Here is a 25,490-nt window from a genome sequence, read left to right as displayed (position 1 = left end):
AAGAGCGGTGTTACAAAGAAAACACAGCCCTTGGCTGGGCTCGCTGCACAAGAGCAGACTTGGCTTCTCTGCTGGCCAGCACTCCCCCGACAGATTTCCTCTTCCTACTGGGCAGGGCGTTTCAGTTCAGCATACTTGGCTTTTTCAGCTGCACCTAGCAAGTTTCCTGAAACGTATAAATTGGGAATTTAAAATCTATCCACAGCACACACTAAAGTTTGTAAGAAATGCGTTGAAAGTATGTCTGTGGATTTACACTGCACTGAATAACACAGTGTGGAGCGTTGTTATGTATGGGTATGAAATACAGTAAAAACATTTCAGGCTTTATGTTCTTCCAAGCCTCTCTTCTAATCTCAGTCAACTAATGCTAACTATACTATTACCATTTTAGTAACGTTCTTTCTGATAAAAGTCTAACAGATGTGAGAAAGTGTGTAATTTGTAACTAAGAAGTAATTTATTCTGGTACTATTTATTTTACAAGACTTATTACATCTGTTTCATAGACTTAAGTAGTAATTATAGAAGGTCCTGTAGCATGCGGTCACTGATGGTGTGACTGTTAAAGGTAACTGTTCTGTAAACAGATGACAAAAAAATGGCACTGATGCCACTGTGTTTGAGTTTCTTCTCTCATGCTCTCCAGTTATGTCTTATTTATCTTGGGTTCTAACTCACTATTGCACTTATATTGGCTGCAGACGTGTTACAAGTCTATTAATGTGCTGTGTGTTCACAATATTGATGAATGTACTCTTATTTTTAGAAGTTCTGCATTAATGCAGAAGTTAAAATTACTTTATAGGGAGAAAATTCTTGTGTATAAGGTGACATGTATGCTATTGCATAGCATTGCACCAGTTGTCAAATAGTGGGAACCTGGTCTGCCCAGGTAAATTCGGTTTTTGTTCTCCAGGGAAGCAGCAGTTCTGGCAGTCTACCAGCTACAACAGGGTGTAGAATTTCAAAATGGCAAATAACTACTGAAAGCTGTGTCAATTAAAGATAATGGGAATTTGATTTGGCAATGTTTAATATGATTTTTTTGTGCCTGTAATAAGATGTGAAAGTGTTATAAACTAATCTGTGCTTAACAGAACTTCAAGCAGGTGTCCAGCATAAAGAAACGCAGCTTTGCTGCTATCTATCAGTGATGTACTGGTAAATTTGTGGGGACAAGTATTATATGCATTGTATTTATATGTAGGAATATTATAAAAATGTGCAAGCCAGCAGAATCATTTTGTAAGCACTGGAAAGAATACATTGATTAAAATATTAAAATGCTTTTTATTCTCCTGATTTAGTTACCTACCATGGTTTGAGGTATACTACAAGCTGTTAAATACCCTGGCAGATTACTTGGCTAAAGAACAGGTAATTTTAGATATTCTATTTCTTTGTGTAAAATGTTTTCCTTGAAATAATTGTTACCATTTGAAGTGCTGTAAAGTGCTTGTATACTTTTCAATAGTTTAAAATTCTAGTAGAATTTAGAAGCAAATTCTTACATTTATCATAGTGAAATTCAAAGAATCTGAACATAAAGCTTGCCACATTCACTTGAATCCCATGTTAATCTTAAAAAGCTGCTGAGAATCTACCTTGAAAAAGTGTCAGTCTGAGCATAAACAAGTCCTGGGTGAAGTGTGAGCAAAGTGTCACATCACTGGAGATCTGTATGTCGTATTGATTGTAAACTGTAGATCTCTGGAACTATCTGATTATCAGCTACAAACACTTTTTTTTTTTTCAGGACTGCATAAAACATGATGTACTGTTTCACCCTTCATATTAACTAAAAACTACCTCTCGTAATTCTGTCGTCTCAACCAGCAAGACAAATTTACTTGCAGCATTTGGTGAAGAACCATGATAGTTTAGTTTGCATATTCATGAGCAATTAGCCGTATTCCAGGATTATGCAGGAAAGGAAATACTGGCATCTGTCTTTACTGAACACATTAAAGCTATACCTTTCTGCTTTAACTATATTAGTGTACTAGATTGTAATTAAAGAAAGCATCAATAGCCATATGCTGTAGACTAGAAAAGCTGACATTTCAAGAATATATGTACTATAGAATATGCAATTATTGTGCATTATAGTAAATGGACTATAGAGAATGATAGTTTATGTGAAAGGATATGCAGTAGGGAAGTTTGGTGTTAGATGTGTTTCAATAAAATGTGAAATACATTTAAGTCTTATAAATGGTATAATGAGACGTTGGATTTGGCTCTTATTTCACTGTACTAGTAAACATTGCTATTAAGGTTGGTACTTGACAGCAGGGTTAGTGCCATCTCTATTGCTCAGGAGGCTGGCAGAGAACATTACTTCCCTTTGGCCCAGGCACTGTTTGACCAAGAGCTAGACCCAAAGTTGTGTTTACTTGTATGAGATCCAGTAACAACATCGTTCTTGCAGGGAGAGGCAGAAGCTTCCTGCAAACTCAGTATGTTGAAAAGCTGGCCCTGCTTGTCTCTGATGTTTTTGGTTTTGCTTCGACAACAAAAAGAATTTAACCTCCATGAACAAAAACCATAAACTGAATGTAAAGTCTAAATCAAACACAAACTCCAGCCACATCTCTTTCACAAGTCAAGGCCTCTTTTAGAGATCAAGGTGGGGGATCCTAGTTAAGCCCAGTAGCTGCATGTGCTTTTTAGTAAACCTTGCTAACTGATGTAGTCTGAATCATTTTTCAAGTATACAGTATAGCTATGAAGATGCATATTTAGTAAAATCTTGAATAGACAAGTATCATGGTTAACAGTTCTCAGAAGATAATGTCCAAGATGCACAGACCAGTTAGATGTGTTAACACTATTTTCAGTTGCAAATGATGTGATTCATTTAAGGAGTATGTGGGGAAATATATAAGACTTACCTTGCAAATACAGTAATTTTCTGAGATAAAATGTTGGCCTGAATCTTATACTTCATAAATATTTCACTGCAAATTGTAATCGTGTTTTTCATTAAATGTGTATATCTTTGTCAGTATATTGTTTGGTGTGTAGTAAATGGTAATTGGTTTTCTTAATATAATTAAGTATCTTTAAAAAATATTTCCTACAGGAAAATGACTCTAATGATTTGTTAAAGTCATTGTATAGCCATCCTGTGCCAAAGGCGAACACTTTAGTCAGTTTAAGTGTGGTAAGTATTCTCTGTTTAACTCCTGTTACTGACTGTGAAGGCAAGTGAGATTAAAACAAAAACAAACCCCAAAAACAAACAAACAAAATGGTAAAGACTAAACTTATGTTACTTCCCATCATTAACTGGCTTGGCCAACAGGGTTTTTTCCTCCTCTGTGCAGAATAGAGTTTATCTCTGTCTCATGTTGTTCTTTGAAGTCATAGTCATAAAGAAGCAGAAATTAGAATTTTGCTCTATGAATGAGAAAGTAAATTGCAGTGAGATCTGGCAGTACTAGAACTACTTTTTTTTGTGCTTCCAGCTGTTTCATGTAGATAATTTTGGTTTCTCCTGCTGTGAATCACGAGACACTTACTGTTTTATTGCCTCTTATGTCTGAGTAGGTAGACTTGCAAGATTGGACAAAAATATGTGTAAGCTGGCTTCTTTCCCATCTTCCTTCCCCTTCTTGGTTTTACTTGATCATGCAAAAATGCTGTAGGAGAGACGGTAGGAGAAGTGTACTGTGCTATGTGAAACTTTCAGTACACCTAGGTGAAAGAACGTGTCTGTGCCTGCCTTGCTCTTGGGCTCTGACTTCGTGATGTGGGACTGGACAATGATAGTATGGCAAGGTGGTGTTGCTGCAGAAACATCAAAAAGTGAGCCTGTTGCTGTTACAGTTCCTAAAGTTTTTAACAGAAAAAGCATATGGACACGTTTAGATATGTTTGTAGAGCCTACATGAAATGTAGAGCCAATACAGAGCCTCTGCTGTCTCTGAGACATTGTGTTCATGGCATCTATACAATTACTGCACGTGTTAAGTGTCTGCTTGCAAATAACTGTTCCTTGGTTGGACAATCACAGTTTGCAGGACAGAGAAGTGATTTTTTTAAGGGCTTCCCTTATGCACATAGTGGAAGATCATTAGATTTTTTTTTTTTTTCGATCTTGACCTTATTCATGTCATTTCCTGTTAAATTTTTTTTTTTTTTTTTTTTAATTTTTTTTTTTTGCACTGAGCCAAATACACAGACTCTAGAAAAAGTATCTGGCCCTAATATGAAGGCATACAGAAACAATCTACCACTTCTGTTCCAGTAGTTATTGACACTGCTGCTTAACATAATGCTACCTTTATTTTAGTTTGTCATATTTCAGATTCCTTGTTAAGCTTTTTTTCACTATAGAGGCATAATATTTCCCCTCCTTGAACAGTGCTAATCTACTGTATTTGGATGTCCTCCCAGTCTTGTGTGCTGATTTTCACCAAAACTTTTGAGACTGCAGTTGAAATTGTTTGTTACTAAGTTTTTCCTTTCTTTTCCTTTATTGTTACTGTAATATTTTCAAGTTATTTTTCAATTCATAGTAACCTTGGCCAACAATATTTTGGTATATCGTATAATATTTTGCTATTGTTAGTTGCATCATTATAACCAGTTCTAGTTTGACAACTCTAAACTACTTTATAAAGTTCTTTAAATATCCTACTGTGATTCAGAGGGACATAGAGAACTTCTAAAGGTTTTTTTCCCTTGTGTTTCCTGCCGAATGTTACTGCCTGTTGCTATCAGTGTTGCAGTTCATCTTGCATAGAAACTTACCTACCTCAGAATTAATGTGATGAACCTGGAAATGAATGTTGTGAATACAGCTGCCAACACTGGGATGACAAATTGCTTGCAATAAAGTTGATGCTTTGCTGATTTTATTTCAGTAGTACTGACTCCTAAATATTTTTATTTTTTTTCCTCAATTGTCTCTTGTTCCCAGTAGCTTGTTACGTCAAAGAGCTTTGTGATCCTTTTAGCTGAACAATGATTATTTAAATGGAGACCTCTTGCCAAATGCTTGGCTGCATGTACAATCGAGCAAATATTGTGGGTTCAGACAAGGCAGAGCAGGAAGGAATTGCTTAGCCTGACTTGAAATGCTCTGGTTTTGTAATGCTCAGTACTGCAGGGAAATGTTTATGGTCACTTTGAAGTCTGTGTATTTACTCTATTGTATTGTTCCTTTTTTGCTCCTAGTATATTGTAAATAAGCTAGACTGGAACCATCCATAGTAATAGTCTTAAAGAGAAGATACAATCTGAAAAATAGTTGTAGAAATGATGTAATGAGATGGCTTTTCATTGTGCCAGGATGAGTCTGCTCCATATTTTTGTGATGCAGACTTAAAAAGATCTCTCCCCCCCGGTTTATTCAGGTATGTTGCAGGGTAAGGCTCATAGGGGTTGAAACAGAGTTTAGATGCCATACCACAGTGGTACATAGGCTTGCATGTATATAATCATGCATAAGTTACACCCAGTATCTGAAGTCATGGTGTTTCCCAGTAATTCTTGGTCAGGAGGACACCAAAATGCCTTGGACTGGTTAGGGGCCAAGTTCTACTCCCTCCTGTTGGTCCCAGTAACAAATATTCTGCAGCTGAAGTTTGAGTTTGTGAAACCTGAGCTTAAATATAGTTTGGATCCCTTTTATTTTACCCATAGAGGACTAACAAGTGATTTTCTTCCTTTTTTAAAATTTTTTTGAAACACTACCTAAGTTAAATCTGAATTCAAATAGAGGAGGAATACAAAGCATAAAACACATTTTCAGCCAGTATTTTAAACGCAGAATATTAACAAGCTTTAGAGTCAGCTTTGGCATTTTTGTTGCAAAAATAAAAAGTCAATTGTTCATTCTTTCTCTTGTCTTGCATAAGAACCAAGAGATCATTTTTGCAAGTGAGCAAGTTTTGAAAAAACAGCCGTGCCTTTTATCGGTGAGTTTAAAAGGCACTGACTAGCTAAAGCCTATTGTAATTGTAGAAATAATTACTTGCTATAGGATATCTCTTTCGATTTCAGGCTTATTTATACCTGTCCTTTGGGAAATTCTGCTGCTGTCTCTACCCTAAAAGAGCAGTCTAATATGAATGTACCTATTCTGTTTAAATCAGTCCAGCTTCAGAGCTCTGTGCATGTGCATCATAATTCTTTTGCAGAAACCACAGTCAAAATCAAACCCTTAAACTGATGAACAAAACTTGCAATTTCTAGCGTCCTTGTTATAGAAAACTTCATACAGGACAGCAACTACTAATTTAGTATCTCTTCCAAGGTCATACAGCTTCCTAAGGGAGTTCACAAAGATGTGCAAGGACTCCATACCATGTTATTTTTGCTGCTTTATGACTCTTAAAAGACTGCAGTAATGGGTCTTTTCTTCTCATAGTTCTGGTTTACTTTTCTTTTTAATGAGTGAAATATTATTACTTTGTTAATTATAAATAATTACTTCTCTAAGTTATGAACTTTATTACTCCAAAATCTTTTGATAAATATTCTGTGACCTTATTACATATAGGAAATAATTTTCTGTTCTCACTACACTTCTGAAGAATGTAGGCATTCCATTAATCTGAATATTTTCCTGTTCTTGACTAAAGAAAATAATCTTAGCTTTTTTCCCTCTGTTGATGCAAAGCAATAACCTGGCATATTTATTGTTCCAATGCTATGATGTTTATGGGATGCCTTTTTGAAGCCAGGGTTTTTTTTCTTACATTTTTAACTGTTACCAAATGACCCCATTTATGGGGAAAAATTTTTATTAAAAGTGTCAAGCTGGTTTAATAAGTCTCCTATCCGGAGTTAATAATTTTCTTTTTATTTTCTTGAACACAGGGCACGTTTAATATCTTATAGATTTCCTTTATGTTTTGGTATATATTTTTCAAGTTTGACTTAAAAACAAACTGTGTCTTTTTGTTGTTATTTATAATTTAAAATATACTGTAAACCCAGAGGAAGTCTATGCAAAATGTAAAAATTCCATTAAAACCAAATAAAAGCTAAACAATATCACATTTACTTAGAAGGCACTCACATTTTTTTTTTTTTTTGTCCTTCAAGACTTAGACTAGTATGCAAAAAATGCCTTAAAATTACTAAGCTAAATCCATGTCTGATAACTACTAAAATCACTGGATTAATGAGAATAATTTAAATTACATCTGTTTTTATTTGAATCCATTTTCTATTTAGATCCTAGATGGCTTCAAACTAAGATGCATAAAATTGCTAATGTCTTTCATAAATGATTGCCAAATCTCAAGTTGCCAGACCTTGCATTTCTCTTACCACATTTTTGATTCAAAGATGTTTGTAAAGAAATGTATTATAAGTAATAATATTTCTATTTAATTAATTTTCTAATGTGAATGATTTTTACTTTTCCATTCTAAATCTACATGTTGTCCCTTTAAATTTTCTTTTTTGTTTTCAGTTTTTAAATCAGTGCTTAATTTAATCAATGCTACTTGTGACAGCATTTAAAGCTGGCTTAATTTCAGTGTTATTTCAAAACTGCAGCCCAGCGTTTTGTTCCCTTGGTCCGTGTGCTGTTCTGAACCAGAACTTGTCATTTCGTGTTGTGATCTGCTTAATTCTTTGTCTAGTAATGGTAAGAATGCTGTTGAAAAAATGTCTATTTGCTTAAACGAAGATGGGGTTGGAAATCCTAAATGTTGGATTTTTTTTAAAAAAGAAATTTTGCTTTCTGTGTGTAAGTTATTAATTATTTTTCCCCATTGATCAGCACTTGTATTTCATTACTCCTGATATAACTGGATTGCCAACAATCCCTGAAAGTGTAAGTATGCAGTTTCTTTTTTAAATATTTAGAAGTATCAACCTCATTCTGTGGCTATCACTGAACTCTGCTTTTATCAATAGGAGATGGTTTTGTGTGCTTGTGTTTTTTTTTCCAAGACTGTTTTTAGAATATGATTGATGTCTCTTATTGCAAGCTTTAGCTGGTAGTTACTGCTGCATTCACCATTAACCCATTTCAAAGTATTAACAGCGCATTTTTGACCACTGCTATACCCAACCTGTGTTCATAATTACTTGGCTTGTTCTCATTTGTTGGCTTTATTTATGTAAAATACATTCTACTTCTGTACCTCGTGTTATTTAATACCTGCCCTTTAAACATTGCGTTGCTGAACTGCAGATTCAGCTGCCAAGACATGCAGTTATTTTTTCTGTAAGAAGGCATTGTTTCAGGCTTTTTGAAAACATTCCATACCTGCTTCCATTTGAATGGTAACCATGCACCAGGAATGGTCATCATGGTTGTTACTTTATTTCTGAAGACTTGCATGCTGTAGACGAGTCCTTGACGGTGCTGTAGGTAGATTGCAAACGTGGAAGTCTCAGATCATGTTCTCAAAGATATATTTAGCTTGATAATACCTAATAAAAGACCTTTGAAACTTTCTGCTTTCCACTTTTGCATTTAAATCTGGATGTATAGATGTGCATTTTTACACTTTCAAATAATAATTTCCCTCTGCAAGTAAGCTGTTGGGGAACTTGCCACATCTCAAACCCACAGAACTTGTTTTTGGTGGATGGGACAAGGTGACAGAGGTGTGTGGTGGTGGATGGGACAAGGTGACAGAAGTGTGTGGTAGTGCATGGGCAAGGCACAGAGGGGAGGGTCACCTGATGACCTCCCCTCCCAGGGGGGCAGCAGCTCGCGGGCTGCAGGGTGGGACGGGCGGGTGGAGGAGACAGAACCGGGGAATCAAGGCTGGCAAGGAGCGGGCAGGTGCTGATGGCCGAGAGGGAGCCTGTGGGCATGGTGGTGGAGGAAAGGAGTCCCCACCACAGACACGGAGGAAATGGCGCAACCCAGAGGACTGCAGAGAATTGCTGGATAAAGGACTGCAACAGAGGGTCCTTGTTGCAAGGGCTGTTTAAATGTTTGGTTTTATCTGTTTCACCCTATGGCTTGAATTCCTCTATTTTAAAGATTTCTCTTATTCTAGCTTATTGTTTGGGGTTCTAATTCAACATAGCTTTGGCAGCTAGAAGGTGTGTTATGTGTTCAACTTGAAGAAAATGTGGGGAAGTTTCACTCTGGGCCTCCAGCTGATAGATGATCGTGCGGTGGTGCCACTGTGGATTTATTTTTCTCATTCTGTGGGAGAAAGGAAAAGTAATTTTCAAGGCACTTTCCTATAATTGTTTTTTTTCTCTGTTTATAAAAGTTTAATCCAGTATGAATCAAAATAGTGTGGTACTAATGGAGAGTTAGGACATGGAGGGAGTGAAGAGATGAGGTAATTACAGTAAATTAAAATGAATTTTATTGTTTGCTGTAAGGTGTGCATATTGTGGTGGCAGTAGCTTTTCACATGTAATGAAGAAGTAACTGTGACTGTCTCCCAAAGATACACTGGTCTTTACAAGATCACAAGCTCTTTACTGTGGCTTTTACAACATGGAATCAGTATACTGTTATCAGCTACAGTGATAGAGGGTGCCTGAGGTAACTTGGACTCAAGTGGCTGTGGTACATCAGCCTCAGACAACCAGTTAAAAGTAGCACCCAAAGGACTAGAGTTTCTTTCTAAATTAAATGTTTGTGGCCTTAAAGCTCTTTTATCTCTTCCAAAATCTTATGCAGCATAGGCCGAAAAGTCTATAATCTGTGTCTCTGAATTAATAATACATTTCTGAATTTATATGAAACTGGATCACTCATTGGATCTTCATTTGTCTTTTCATCATCTTTTTATATTTCATATTGAAATATATCCAGAAAGGATGTCAACCTTCTGTTCATCATTTGGGCTTCAACTCGAGTTAGATTTTCAGGTGTTGGATCCTGTAAGGAGATAAGCCAGCAGCGGGTGAACAGCAGCTCTGTCCAACGCCACACTCCCTGGCAGTGGAAGGCCGTGAGCCAGAGAGGCCACAGCCTCTTTTTCTCACTTTTGTGTTGTATGAACTGCAAATAAGAGGTGCTGGTGACTTGACTTTTCATGACACTGCACAGTGGGAGTGGCAAAAAGGGCAGCTGCAGGAAGGACCCAGTACCTGCTGCTGGACATTTTGTGTCCTGGCACGTGCAGCTCGAGCAAAAGCTTGGTGTTTTTCAACAGGCTGTTTTGCTGTACTTGAAGTAGAATAAAAAGTGTTGACTTCGGGAGGGCCTGGCAAAATAGCAGAGTTGTTATTATTCTAACTATGACAGAATACTTATTGCAGTGATGGAAGATCTCTTCCTGGGTTGTAAGTAATGGTTAACATAATAGCTTATGGTGTTATTGATATGATACCAGTTTTCATATTTTTTTCAAATTTGAAAAAAAAAGAGGTGAATTCTAAATTTACAAGCATAATCAAATGAGCAAAATACTACTAACTTATGCCAAGTTAGTTTTTCGCTGGTTTAAACCCCAACCAATTATTTTTAAAGGATACGAATTTCAATGCACAGGGAGTTCTTTCATAGTTTTGGGTTGTGTTTTTTTTGTGTTTTCCCCATCTACTGATTTGACAGAAATTTTTGGAAGTAAATATATAAAATGTTTCATGTAGCTACTCCTGCTGCTATATTGTTAACATCTTATTTATTTAAACAGAGAAACCTCACTGAATATTTTGTTGCTGTGGATGTGAACAACATGCTGCAACTTTATGCCAGTATGTTGCATGAGAGACGAATCATTATTACCTCTAGGAAACTAAGCACTGTAAGTACTTCACACATTTCCTTTTAAGTAGAATATATTGAACATTTCACAAAATGACCCACAGACCTTTGTGATTTTAGATATTTTCCATGTGTACTTATAAGACAATATCTACATACTTTTCTGATATATGGTTTTAGTCTGGCTCTTGAAGTACAAAGGTCTGATTTATATAAGACCTACTCAGATACATTAAGTCAGGTTAATTATTTTTCTTATCAGGAGATGAGAGTTCTTTAACTCTCCTGAGTTCATTTCTGTGCCTTCTAACCTAAAAAGAATTCTTAAGGGCTATTATAAGATCTTTATTATTCACTTGTGGCTTATTCCATTGGAGCTACTTGAAAGAAATCAAGGGTCCATAATAATAGCTGCTATCCTAACCTGGTAATAGGTAGATTCATCTTTGTTAGAGTGGTTTGGGAGTGCATACTGTAATAGCTCTGGTTTGGAGCAGCTCTTCAGACTGATAATAATGTACAACTCAAAATAGCTCTTTTTTTTTTTTTTAAGGTTTTAAGCTACTGCCCACATTATTTTTTTTTTCCCCTCTTATGCCTGCTTAGACTGCTTAATAAAAAATGTTGTGTTTCATTTTGAAAGTATACCTAAATATTCAGATATTATTTTATTTTACTCTTCACACATTGTTATGAATTTTTAAAATATCCTATATTTTGAAAATATTCCTGAGATTAATTTTGCATTAGTACAAGACTGTCACTTTAGAACTGACTTTCATCATAGAGTATATTTGTTGTGCAGAATCTTTAGCCTGTTAAGCAGAGTCACTGAAAATACCTTTGTGCTTTTTAACAGTACTACATAAAACAATGTGCTTTCTATGGTGGAAAATCAACTTTGTTCCTGAACACTGCTAATTGTACTACCAAGTAAATGAACAGTTATTTTCAACACATAGGCACAGGGTTGGATATACTACTACAACTGAGAATTTTCAAAGACTTGAGGTGCTGATTTCCAATACATGTGTGTAAGGAGTGAGAAATTTTGGGTTGTAAATAGTGGATAAAACCTCTTTAAATTGTTTTGAGTCAAAAGTAAATTGAAAATAGAGAACATTTAGAATCGCCATAAAGAGCTGACAGGTTTTCTAGGTATAGTACCAAGTGTATAACTGCCTTTTATTTATTTTTTCTTTAACCACCAGAGCGTTGGGTCCCTGAGTCTGCAGTCAGTGCTGCAGTCAGGGGAACGCACAAAGACAGCACTTGACCCGTGCTTTGCAGAACGTGGAGCTAAGTAAAGCCACGGTGATTGGAGGGTGAAGGAAACGTGGGGTCGTATAACCACAGGCCACATGAACAGTTGAAAGCCAGAAAAACAAATAGTAAATAAATATAATCAGTCTCCATTTTAGTAGTCTATTATATATATATATATATATATATTTTGCCACCAAAAACTTCACCCTAGGACATTTCTATATATTATCACACTTTTTTCATTCCCCCCCACCTCTTCACCCCTAAAGAGCTCTGGGGGAAGAACTGGGCATTACAACGAAGTAGTAAGACCACCCAAACAAGTGAAGAGAATTTGAAAGGAAAGGCCTTTCAAAGAACTTGGCTTAGTAGAAGTTCATACAATGCAGCAAAAACATGGAATCCAGTTTTTTTTTCAGTTTGCCAGTCTGGGACCCAGCTTGCTATATTAACAACAACAAAAAAAACCCCACAACAACAAAAGTCAAACCAAAAATCTAAAAATACACTGTAAAAAAAAAAAACCCCTTAGCTCCAATGATGCCCCAGTCAAACCTCTCTTACTGCTCCAGTAGAGAGGAGACAGGAATCCTGATGACAGCTCTGTGCCTGTGGAAGAGTCATTCTGCAGGTGGACATGTGTCTGTCTGCTTAACATAATTTGGTATTGAACTCTCAGCTGACATTGGGATCTTCTTAAGACTGGTTTTTGTTAGACTGAACATCTCAGCTGATCTCTGTTGCTACGATATGACAAGAGAAGAGGTATCAGAATCAGACTGCACTGATCTCTAGACCATCTTATTTCTGTGTTCAGTTTCCAAGCTCTTTGGAAATCATTACAGAACAGCAGATACAATATGCTTCTTAGGAGAAACTTTTTACTTTGTTCAAGATTTAGCTGTTTATTCCAAACCTTTTCATGAAGGAGTAGCCACCTTGATCATGTCCTCATTTGAAAATAATTCCTATCACTCTGCTGGACAAGGATAGGTACCAACAGCAGGCATTTGTAGTGACATTTGGAAGTTCTGAAGAATGTCCCGAAGCTGTGAATGTAAATAGTAGATTGCAGGTCAAGTCCAAAAATAGCACGTCAGTTTCATAGAGTCACTATGGTTGGAAAGGACCTCTAGGATCATCAAGTCGCTTACTTCTGTTTTGTTTGGGTTTTTTTCAGTCTACTAGCATTGCTTAAGTCATAGTGAAATGAAATTACTGCTACATCATGTTGGATCCACTTTTGCTGTAGGACTAGGCTGATTTTCCTTTGCACTAATGAGTTCTGATAAAACAGAAGACTAGACCTGATTTATCAGGAACTTCAGTGGGAACTGCTACCTGCTAATCTCTTTCATAAACAGAACAGGATTGATGCAAGGCTTGCTTCTTTACAGAGCAATACAGTGAAAAAGTAAATTAACGTCTCGGTAGCTCTAATTGAATTGCCAAGAATGATTAAATGTGTTTTTGGCATATGATGTTTCTTCTTTAAAATGTTGGGTTGCTTAATATAACACAAGCAAGCAAATAGAGTGTGTTTAGTAGTATTTACTACTTCGGGCTGTTTCACCATTGTGTACAAAACAGAGCAAACTGGTTCTTTGTGTTGCAAAGGTCGTGCTTTAATATTCCTAAATCACAACTTGATACTTGAAAAGACTATTTGTTCAAGAATAGTGCTATAAAGTACAACTTTCTGTTAAGGGAGTTGTGCCTTATCTTTGGGGTTAACTGAATATCAAGTGTTTATGTCAGTTGGTGAAGACTGGGTTGTGATGTCACCTTTGAGTTATCAGCTCCGTTTTGGTTCACTATCTCAGGGCAGTGACTGATAACAAAAGGCATAATTCAAGGCCCTGCTCACCTTCTCCTTGCCCTTCTTGTGGTGGGGGGGCAGGAATGGAAAGCTACCCTTATTTATGTACAGGAATTCTTCATCTAGCATTTCTGCCCTGTATATTTCATGGTTTCATTATACTCAAGGAAAGGATCAGTCCTATTATGGAAAAGGGGGGGAAATGATGCTCTATTTAGAAAGGAAGTTTCCTTTGGAGGAAGAAGAAGAAAAGAAGCTTGCATATTTTAAGCTGTTGAGTAGTTTTTTGATTAAAAAAAGAAAGAAAAACATAAGTACCATTTTATCCTGAGGGTGTGTTTCAGCTGTCAGTTTATATTTTGTTTCAGCTAAGCAGACATCGTATTATATGCATCTTCTTATTTTTGCAATTGTTATGTGTTTTTTGCATCTTTCTTTAAATAGATTTTCTGTGGTTTCACCCCCACTTAAAAACTCCTTTGGTGGAAATCTTTGTCTGCTTACCAATTACTACCAAGATAAAAGTGGAAACTTCCCACCGTTCCTTTCTGTTGTAGCTTCTGAGGTCATTATTTGCCCTAACTGTTGATTCTTTTATTAGCTTGTCTCTTTCCAGCCACTTTAATAATGTGATTATCACCAACCTCACAGCTTGCTTCAGGCTTAGTGTTAGAGTGAGATGGATTCAGCTAGCCTGAGGATTATGCTCTGTAAAATCTGTTTGTAGCAAAAATTACCATTTCTGGATTTTGAACAGTAAACTATGAAAGAGAACCATTGTATGGTTTTGGATTAAATGAAAGGATGAATGAAACAAAGGAATTGATCTGTTTACCTGTCAGGTGGCTGTTAGTTGTTTCACTTGAGCTGTAAGAGGAAGACTTTTCCTAAACATCACGCTGTATGTTCTTGCAGAACACTGTTTTCTCACACGTCACTGCATCTGCATGTATTCCTATTAGTTGCGTGGATCTATATGATTTTCAGTACAAAGAGTTTTTTAACTCAGCCTTTCTGTAAATTTTTGAAGTGCTGGGGTTGGCTCTTCCAGGAAGGCTGAACTGCAGCATTGATATTATGCATGCTGGAGGCAGGCCCTAGATGTTTCGGCCCCAAGTGCACCTGCTGTGGTAGTCTACCAGAACATCATACCACACTCTCATGTATTCAAAGCAAAGGAATAAATCATGATTTTACAACAGTGCATCAGTTGACTTATTGCTGTTATGTGACCGGAGGTAGGGAGGTTTGCTGTTTAAAGCCATGTCATCGGTTCTCAAGTCACTCAAGCATGAAAGCTTGTCATATGCCTCTGTAATTGTACCTCACCAGTCTTCCCCTAACTAGTCAGCTGGGGCTGTGCGTTTTGTCTCAGACACCCGGCTGGCCAGTGTCTGACAGGAGCTTTCTCATCATCCTGTCAGTAATATGCTAACTAGCGTGTATCTTCTGCGGCCTGCACTGGCAGCTGGAAAGGATGCTGTGCTTTAAAGCAAATTTCAAAATGTTATCTCCATTCTGACCAGTATTTGTTGCAGGTAATACAAGTCTGATGCGTCTGAGAGCGTGGTGGTTATGAAGTTCTGCTTCGCACCAACCGTAGGTTTCTTTGGTGATCCCTGTAAAAACAAACATATACATCAATAAAAGATACGGACCTTTTTTTTTTGTTGTTGTTGAGAGAGTACTGAATATAAATTTACACACAAACATGCCTTTGTGGAATCACTTCTACTGTTGCCTATACACGAGCTTTCTGCAGTTGCCCTCAGTCACCATAGTGAGTTGGACTTGAGTGGTGGTTTGATGTTCCTTGCCTCATTAGTCTTGTTCAGGTACGGTCATGCTATCTATGGTCACCTAGGCACTGGGTAGACATGGGGGCTCCTTGGGGAATGTAATACCACCTGCCAGAGAAGGGGAAGCTCCCCTTACTCTAAACACGTTGTCTTTGTAAATCGCTTCACTCCTGCATCCAACCCTAAATCTGAGAATGTTGAGCCTATTCTGAAATCCCCATGTCCCAAGGCAGCAATATCGTTAACTGAATCAGAAAAAGATTGTGGTGGTTGTCTGTTTCTCTCACTTCACTTAAATCTCTCTGTGGTTTACATGTTGGAGATGCATGGATATGGTTAAAAGAGCTGCCAAGCAGTGCTTTGTAACTAGGCCAGGTTGTTGGGATGTGGTTTTGGAGCACAGTGCATGTTAGTGTGGAACCTGGAAAGACAGAAAGCTCCTCTCATTTTTAGGTTTATGACTTCAAAGCTGGGTATTTATGGAGCTGCTTCCCTGGTGCAAATTAAGGATCTAAGACAGCGGAACAACTGGCTCCATACAGGCCTGCCATGTAGGAGAAAATCGTGGCACTGGGAGCTGTCATACCCTTAGTCACGCCCTCACATCGCCCTATGCTAGGGAGATGCTACCAGCTCTGATTGAATGAGCTATAGCATCTAATTTATTTTAATTGTGTATTGTAGTGCAGTCACAATTATGAATGAAAAAAATGAATTTATGAAGTGTATGACATCCATTGTAAATATTACTGTTCAAATAATTAAAAAACTTACAGGTTTATAATTTATTTTGTATCTAGAATTCATGTGATGTAGTACATAGTGGGCAGAAATGTGCAGGGGCTAAATTTAGCTCCTGGAAAAGAAGGAATGGATGGGAATTTATCATTAGCTTGCAAGGCAGAAGAGATATCCCACTGATGCTCATCAAGCTCCTAGAAGCATAATTAGAAGTCAAATTAGACCATTTGGTCCGAGAGTAGATGAGCAGCTTTTTAAAGTTGGTGGTTTTTTTTTTTTTTTTTTTAATTTTCCAGTTAATGTAATCTTTGGCAATTCAGCAGAACCTGCTGGAATGAAATGCTGTGTAGAGCCAGTGCAGGCACTGCTGTGGGCATGTGCAATCCAAACCTTGAAGTCCTGGGTCCTGTGTGGTTAGGCTCTATGAGAACTGAAAGTAAGATGATCCCTATTCTGTTGACCAGAACTGTTTCACCCTGTAAAAAACAAATACCACTGGGAGTCATTGGTGGTTGCCTGAAGCATAAGATGTAAAGACGAATTCCTGAAGGGGGTGTGAGTGTAATAGCACCTCTCTCTTTTGGTGCACCATTATGGCAAGAGTTCCCCTTTTTCTTTGTCACTGCTGCTTTAGCAATCTTTTTTTTCCAAAACAGACTTTTTTTCCAAAACTTTCTCGTCATTCCAAAATGACGAGATGAACATGGTTGGTGGTTATCTCTACTTTTGCTCGCAGTAAATAAGTTGTCTGTCAGCTATTCACAAAGAAGCTGTTCCCTGCTGCTTCTTAATTAGTGTATGGCAGAAGAACATACCATGGAGTTACTCTGGGGGAGGAAATGTTAATAAAAATTATTTTCCTGGAAACTGTCCTTTCAGAAGTGAGAAACATTTGCAGAACTCCCTTTTTTTTTTTTTATTTTTTTTTTTGTGGGAGGGTAGCTCTACCTCCATGGAGACAGGTCATAAAATAAAGGAGGGAGGAAAGCAGGAGTCAGGAGATGGTCACGAATAGGGACAAAAAGATGTATGAGTTTATGTTCTTCTGTGTTTTTTTGTGAGAGAGGAAGAGATAAAGAAGTTAAGAAACGAATGTCAAAATGGGAATAAATATATCAATAATGTACAAAGATGAAATTGAAGAACTATGAGGAAACTGGGATTATTGAACCAATGATATAAAGAAGCATAATAATGATACTACTTATTATGTAATATTATTTATAATATTATTATGATGATAGGATAAACAAATATCAGAAGAGACCTGTTAGTTAACATCGTCTGTAACATGTTAGGGGTAAAAGCTGATGACTGTCTTCCAGAAGTTTCATTTTCAAGCTCTGAAAAACACTAAAAGCCTTTGTGGGGTGAAGACATTCAGTAACAGAATCAAATTGTGCAGCTTTTTCCTATGCCACTCACACCTACTTGGTTATATAGGTACCTCTGATTAGCCGTAACAGGGCATGTAGGTCCTCAGTATAGCCTCAGTATGCCAGTAGTAGTCCTTGCTGAGTGCTCACCTGTCTACTAGCACTTCAATTTTATTTTCTGCTCAGCTCCCATTATTGAGAAACATGTCATTCCTGGAGCCATAGGCAAGGAACAAGCCGTGTCTGCAGTCTTTTCCTTTCCCTTCCAAACAAATGCACAAGAGTGATGCCATAATGTTGCTTTGTGAATCAAGATTTGCAAGAAAAGAGTGAAACTGATTGTATATGAAGTGCTGTCGAATTCATGAATAACATTCTTCTATTCCCTCTCCTTCACCAGAAACAATGATAAAAGGAAATGAATAATACTTAAAAAAAAAAAAAAAAACAAAAAAACCCAACCAAAACCAAAGCTGGGAGACAATAAGTTTTTTTATATTAGTGTTTTCTTTTTTACATTTAATTTCCACAGTGTAGAAAGTTAAAATTTTCATCTGTGGACTGGAAATGTTTTTCTCTTCCCTTCTCTCCCTTCTGTGAGAGAAGAGAGCTGGGAGTCTCATCTTGCCAACAGGAGGAAAATGCATTATGGCTCATTTAAGGTCCTCCCTCTTCTTAAAGATTATGGAGATGGCAGATGGGAAATGATTAGCAAGGAGCTAAAGAAATGCCTAAGAGGTGGCTTTGGATATTGTGGCTTGGACAGTATATTCTGTTCTATTTTGTTGCTAATTTTTTTTTCATCAGTAGTGCCTTCTGACTTCCCACCAATGCCAGCAGAATGGACTGAGCTTATAAATTGGTCTGACTGTTTAGAGCTGGGACGGAATTTACACTCACTTGTAACCTGGTGGAAGCAAGAACTCCCTTCCCACTTTGGCTCCCCAGCATTCTTCCCACCACGCATTTAAGAAATGATGGGAAGGGAGGTGGTAGTGACAGTTAGGTGTCTGGTATGGATTTGGAGCCTGATCTCATTCCTGATCAAACAAGTTTTAGATATGGATGCCCCTCAAACAAAGCTGGTAGTCTTAGTCATTGTAGCAGTGTAGAGAGGTTTCCTTTCACCTGCATGACGGTTCCCCTTCCAGGAGGTGGAGAGTCCTTTCGTGGGACTCCTCATGAGCTGGGACTACTGGGGTAAAAGCAGTAAGAGCTGGTTCAAATTGGTGGTAGCTCCTGGAATTGTGATAAAATGATGACCCATCCCCTGCAATTTATTATTATAGGTATTAATAAGTAGATGAGAAAATGGAATCTCTGGCATCTCTCAACATATGTGTGGTCAAGGCAGTGGGAGGGAAGCGGTTCTTTGGCCCAGTGGGACTGTGAGGGAGGGGGGAGGGAGCACACCAGTCCTCATTTCTGGACGTGGTGTTGACAGAGATTGACAAGGTTTGAGGGTTTTTCGGGAAATGGTTTTATCACAGTCATTTTTTAGTTGCTTACAGTAGATTTTGAAAGGTTGTAAAGTATCACAGGTTAATTTTACTTTAGCATTTTATTTAACTTCTGTTGCAGTTTTTGGCTTTCTGACAAGATTCTGCTAATCAGTTTCTGTCTTTCTAGTTTCTGTGTTATGGTGTGTGCAAATCTTGCCACCTAAGCTCTGCCTCTCTTTTTACCTTTGGTTATAGAAAAGGCTTTGAAGAAAATAATTTCTATAGATAGAAAGTAAGTGCCAGGTAAGTTTTGTGCAAAATACAGGACCATTATTTTCATGTTACTCATTGAAACTATGTGGGTAATAAGTATCAAATGAGCAGAATGTGTGAGTCTGCAGAAAATCTTTCAACCAGAGTAGTATGGCTGTAGACGTGTTGCAGTGTTTGAGAAAAGAGGGGGGGAAAAAAAATGTTAGCCACTCCCCTTTCACATTCAGCCTGGAAAGGTTCGTTGATAGAAGAGAGCACTGGGGTAGCAGATACTGTATTAGCATCGTGCATATAGTTCCAGCATTTTTGAATATTTTTTGTTGTTGTTGGTAGGAGACAGAAAATTATTGTACCAGAGTCACTACAAAACTCTGGAGAAAACACCACATACTTTCTTTGCAGGGTGTTGAAAGTCTATATGGTGGTGCTGACTGCAGTGTCTTGTGAGAAGAGATTAGAAACAGAATGAAAGTTACAGTTGTACTAAGTAATGTTAGTAAATTCATTACTGATAGAATGGAATAGGAAACTACTTTTCGTATCCAGTGCAAAGGCTAGGGATTTGAAATTAAATTTGTCTCCTTATTAGAGTGTTGAGCATTGACATTTTTTGTTAAGTCTTTTTTTTTCAAGTCAATTGGCTCATGTTTATGTCATTCAAAACCACATTATTTACACCAATTTTAAAAACATAATTAGATTAATTTTTGAAATAAAAGTTGCTCAACCTAGAAGACGTTCTTTGAAATGGAGAAAAACAGTCTTAAAAATCAAGTTGTTTGAAGAAAAAATATTAAAAGTTCTTTTCAATATTAACAAGTGGGCTTCAACAGACAAAAACTGCACTTGGGAGCTGGCCATCCACTTTATCATGGGTAGAAACATGACTCTGGTGTGTCTTTTGAAGGGCAGTGGACTATGGGAGGCTGTCTCAACATCATTTTTTGCTCCAAAACATGTAATAAACTATCAGATTTGTAGTAACTAGGTTCTGCAGCGCTGTTTTGCTATAATTTAAGAGTTTTTCTCACACTGCAGAGTTGAGCAGTGATACATGTGTGTATATATATCTATATAAAATTTTATTGGACAGATGCTTTCACTTATATATACAAGCTTATCTGCAAAGTGGATTTCAGTTGATGTAATCTCCACTTGTTGCTGGCAAAATAGGTAAGGCTGTACAAAGCCTTGAAGACAACTTCAAGATAATATGGGGTAACAACTACCTGTCTCAAAAAAGATTTTTCTGATCTATGACATTTCCCTTCCTAGAATTTTTTTAAAAAACACAGATCTTGATAATTTCTTTTGGAACAGATAACAACCAATAGACAGGCTCTGTATAAATGCCTTTCCCCCTAAGTAGTGTAAGGAGTTGTTTTCTGCAAAAGATCTTACCACTTGGTCAAGCAACAGATGCTCACTTCTTCACCTAGGAGGTTGTGCTGTGCTCTCTGCCTTATCTTCTCCTCCTTCAGTGCCCTGGCTGGCTCTGCTCCTGAACAGACACGCCCAAATGCAATGTCTTCTATATGGACTTCTCTGTTCTGATGTAAGCAGTTGGGCGCTACCTGCTTCCCAGATGCTTTGCAGATCTCTTGAACTTGTCTGGAGATTTGCAGTAGTCCTCATTTGATTTAGAAGAGTGAATTTGTCACTTGAAGATATGAATGATTTAAATAGCTAACATGTTTGAGAAATGCAGTCGTGGTTGAAATAGTAAAAAAAAAAAAAAAGAATTTGCCAGAAAATGTGCATTTTTTAATATGAAATCCATAATCATCAGTATTTGCTTAAAGGCAAAGTTGGCACAGTATTAAAATGTCACACAGTTTGAAGAACAGCAGAATCCAATAGCTGTTTGTATCATGGGCTGTATGCAACAGGAACCTATACAACATATTCGTGGCATAGAAAAATGTTTGGAAACCTACTGCAGCAGCATAGGAAGAAATGTTTAAATAAAATGCTACTCTAAGATGTTATTAAATAGAAAAGCAAGGAATAATACAACAAAACCTTGATCAGATCTTTACCTTCCCTGATATAAATAGTAGAATTCAGTAGATTTTTTTTTTAATTAAAAATGTTAAACAAATGCCAGTCTGAGTGCCCCACCAAAATACAGATTGTGAAACAAGTGTTAATAATAACTTGGAATGTTTTTAAGGAGTTATCAACTTCCTCTGTTAAAGCAATAACTAAAATATAGCACAGCTAGATGCGTAAGACAGGAAAATATTTCTTCATGCAAATAGTATAGTCATCTTAATTCATAATTTAAGAGCGCCTATTAAGAGGAGGAGGAGGCAGCTGTATGCAGTGGGGGATATGCTGCATGCTCAGCTTTACTTCAGTCTATGACTGAAATCGACAAAATGCTCATTTTTATATAGGTACTTGTGGTTTGAAATTGATACACTGTGTACAACAGTGTGTGAACATACTAATGAGTAATTCCATATTCATTTTGAGTAAAAGAGCAAAAAACATGATTCTGTCAGTAGTGTTAGTTAAATTACAGAGAGAGAGAATGTGGAAATAAAACTCATCTATCTCACAGTGTAGAAAAGGGGTAAGATACTCATTTATTTCTTCCCCCAAATCAATTAATTCTTCATAACAACGTAGTATGTATTAAAATAGCCGCTATTATAAGCCTAAACTGAGCGTGATTGCAGAGGTTTGCTGCGAGGCTAAGAAACGAGATGTTAATCTGAAACGAAGAGTTTAAGTAGGGAATTATGATATCCTTGGCTCTCTGTTGTGTAGCTGTCAGGCTCGGGCGGTTCGCTGGTCAATAGTGACATTCTGTGTGTCAGTGAGCAGAGTCTCCTGATACCTTAACCTGCAGTTCACACGTTACTGAAGCTCCAACTGTCGAACGTTCAAATCCCTTGGTACTACTGCAGCTTCCAGACTCTCCTGACTGGCTCATGTTTCATTCCTTGGCAATTTGCCCTAATGATATCCCTCAGGAGCTTTCAGACCCTCTTCTTTTCCATATTTAATCGTGTTATATTAATCTGAGTGCTGAGCAAACTACACTGCACAAATTGTAATTGTCCATGATTTCTGCTGCAATGCCCTTGTAATTAGTTTATTCATTTTTAGTGTAAAAATACATGTACAGAATCGCAGTATAATTTTTATTTACAAGTCTAAATGTCCAAGACAGGGTGTGAAAGCTTTAACTGCTGATCTGTTCCACAAAGAGATTTCCCCCCCCCCCCCCAAAAAACAAAAAGCCCCCCCCCCCCCCCCCCATAAAATCTGTAATGCTTTAACTCTTGCTGTATAGACAGGATTTACGCATTATTTTTAGCTCTTCATTTTGTTACTGTAAAACTATATGTCTAATAAACAGTGCTATTATCAAGTACACCTGAGATAGTAATTTTGGTGTGATATAAAATGTTAGAACAATCTTGTCTTTTTCCTGAAGTGTCCTCTGTAGGGTATTCCCTTTGCTAATTTTTTTTTTTAAATGAGGTTTGTATAGTGTTTTATGTGCTGGATATACGTTACCTTATTTTGAACGCAGCCTTGATGTTTTCTTACTCTATTGTAACTCTGTGACTGCACAATAGATAAATCTGAGTGGCTCCCAGGTAACAAAGTGGTGTTTGATAGATCAAATTCTTTAGGTATTACAGATTATTTTGTTCACTTGAGAAGTGAGTTGACCATGTTCCTAATTAATGTCATGGATTTTTTTTTTTTTTGTGGGAGTGGGGTGGGGTTTTTTGTGTGTTTTTTGTTTGCTTGTTTGTTCTAGAAAAACAGGGATGCCCATTTTGAATGGTAAGCAGCTTGCAGCACCTCCTTTCCTGATCAAGGAGTCCCTCATTTTCTGGTTGCGCTTGTGCCATTGTGCCAGACTCGCCAGTCTCTGCTCTGGGAAGGGAGTTTTGGCAAAGTGTAATAAAGTTGCTTTGCTCTCACAGGGAATATTCACCTCAAATTTTTTTTAAAGGCAGTTGGGAAATCAATATAGTGACACAGACAGCAGTAAATCCTGCTCCTGAGTTTAGTGCTCTTCTGAGGGTTCATGCAGGTACGGGTCAATTCCACTTGTTCCAAATAGCAGAAATGTGGACCAAAAAACTCCCCGGAGTCTTTCCTGCTCCTTGGAGCTGACTGCAGCTGGGGTGCATTGAAGTTTTGTGTGTTCGTGGCAGTACCCGTGTTTGACTATGCTGCACGTCAAGTAGTGCGTGTCTGTTTTCCTTTTTTTCAAGGAAACAGCTGAGAAGGGCTAACTTTTAGTTCTCCTGTTAGCCTGACTTCTTGCAAATGTTGTACTGTATATGTGTATCAGAGTCCTTCATAGATGCGCTTAAACAATTAAAAGTAATTTTTGAAATGCTATAAAAGGTGGTTTGGTGAGCTTAAGATTATTGCATGTCTAATAGTTAATTTAAGATTTTGTATTTTCTTTTTAATTCATATTTTTTGTTGCCAATTCTGTGTGTGTATTTTTATTTTTAGTTAACTGCTTGTGTTCATGCGTCAGCTGCATTGTTATATCCAATGTATTGGCAACACATTTACATCCCAGTGCTTCCTCCACACCTTCTGGACTACTGCTGGTAAGACAGCTAACCTGTTACCCTATCTCTGAGATTCCTACCCACCTTGTGGTTCTAGGTAACTGTTGAAAACACTTAAGTGACTGAACATACAGGAGCTGGTTTATGAAAGCACTCAAACCAATGCTTCAGTGATCGAGTAGGTAAAAATAGAGATACTTCAGCATGCCTTTGCCTGGTGGTTGAACTGGTACCTTGAGTTACAGTGCTGATTACTATCAATGCAGCATTTAGAATCATGGTTATGATACCTGTTCCTGCTTTACTGTTAAGAGAATGCATTCAATAATTTAAATGTCTCTGTTGCAGTTTTCTTTTATTTGGTATTTATTTTAACCTGAGATAAATGATACTAGTAGAAGCATTTGGAAAAAAAACAGGTCATTTTTTTCAGAATCAGATGGTAGCAGGCATCAGTGTTTCCCCTAGGTCTATACAATGATTTCATATTTGTATTTTAGACTCAGACAGGTTCAGGATTCTATCCAGCACCTTCCTGAAAGAGCTTAAAAACTCCTCTTGGCACTTCAAAATTTTCATTAGAAAAAATCTACTTCTCCTGATGTGTTTCTGTTCACATTACAGACTTTGTGGTTCTGGCAAATTTTTAAGTTGAACAAGAAAGAATCACTTTTTGACTCACTTCTGATCCTTCAAGGGACGATGTTTCCACATGCATGTGTTTCAAGATTTCAGCCTAACGAGAGATCTACTTTATTTTATTCGCAGCAGTGCCAGAGATACTAAATGAGAGTTTCTGTTAAAGCACTTAAAACAGGAGTATCTATCCCTAGAGAATTTCACTTTAACTAGGTCCTATGGATCTGTGGTGGAAAAATGAGCCATTTAAAGCTATTTTACAGATCAAGAATTATAATTCTCTATAAAAAGAGTCCAAATCGTATGCCTACCAGTGTAAGCCTGTGTCTGATATTAATGTTTTTCCTCACAGAAATAAATTATACTTGTATGGTTGCTGAGCTTTTGTTGTTGTTTTTTTTTTTTTCCCTTAAACCTATAAATATTGATGTTCCATTGAACTCCACCCAGTCTATTGAACTTGTTGTTTTCAAAGAAATTCTCATTATTTTTCCTTAAGTCTCTTTGATAGTTTTTCTTCAAGTTTACGATATTTGCCCATGGTATATCTTTTTCTGTGGTAGCTCCTATATTTCATATGTATATTATTTACTGTTTTTTTAAAAAGAAATAAAATATTCTTTTCTCAGTCTTCCTTTTACTTTCAACTATAGCTATGCCTTTCATCTATAATGGTAGTTTTCTTTTGAAGAAACTCTGTCCTAATTGTTTCTTCTTCTAGCTTTGATAAAATACACCAAGATGTGGGTAGAGCTGGGATATATTTGTTTAGTTTTTGTATTACTTGAGCTTACCACCAGAAGCTTTGTAATTCCTTCAGTATCATCCATAAATGCTATTATCAGAAGGTAGATCAACACCTTTATTCAAACTGTACCCTGCAGAGTGCATCCTGAATACTAGAGGTGTTTTTTTTTTATTT

The 25,490-nt window shown here is 37.1% G+C and overlaps 1 protein-coding gene across 1 annotated transcript in view; it reads left to right on the top strand.

The window, feature by feature from the left end:
* The window catches only part of DENND1B (DENN/MADD domain containing 1B), a 96,412-nt gene that overhangs the window by 18,074 nt on the left and 52,848 nt on the right, over positions 1-25,490 (top strand). Inside the window, exons 4-9 of the mRNA XM_008946386.1 lie at positions 1,311-1,380; positions 3,089-3,169; positions 5,871-5,930; positions 7,748-7,801; positions 10,587-10,697; positions 23,868-23,968. Coding sequence (XP_008944634.1) covers positions 1,311-1,380; positions 3,089-3,169; positions 5,871-5,930; positions 7,748-7,801; positions 10,587-10,697; positions 23,868-23,968 — 477 coding nt within the window. The remainder of the gene's footprint in view (positions 1-1,310; positions 1,381-3,088; positions 3,170-5,870; positions 5,931-7,747; positions 7,802-10,586; positions 10,698-23,867; positions 23,969-25,490) is intronic.

The sequence above is a fragment of the Merops nubicus genome, unplaced genomic scaffold (genome assembly GCF_000691845.1).
Source record: "Merops nubicus isolate BGI_N331 unplaced genomic scaffold, ASM69184v1 scaffold2008, whole genome shotgun sequence".
Lineage (NCBI taxonomy): Eukaryota > Metazoa > Chordata > Aves > Coraciiformes > Meropidae > Merops > Merops nubicus.
This window is presented reverse-complemented; position numbering and strand designations above follow the sequence as displayed.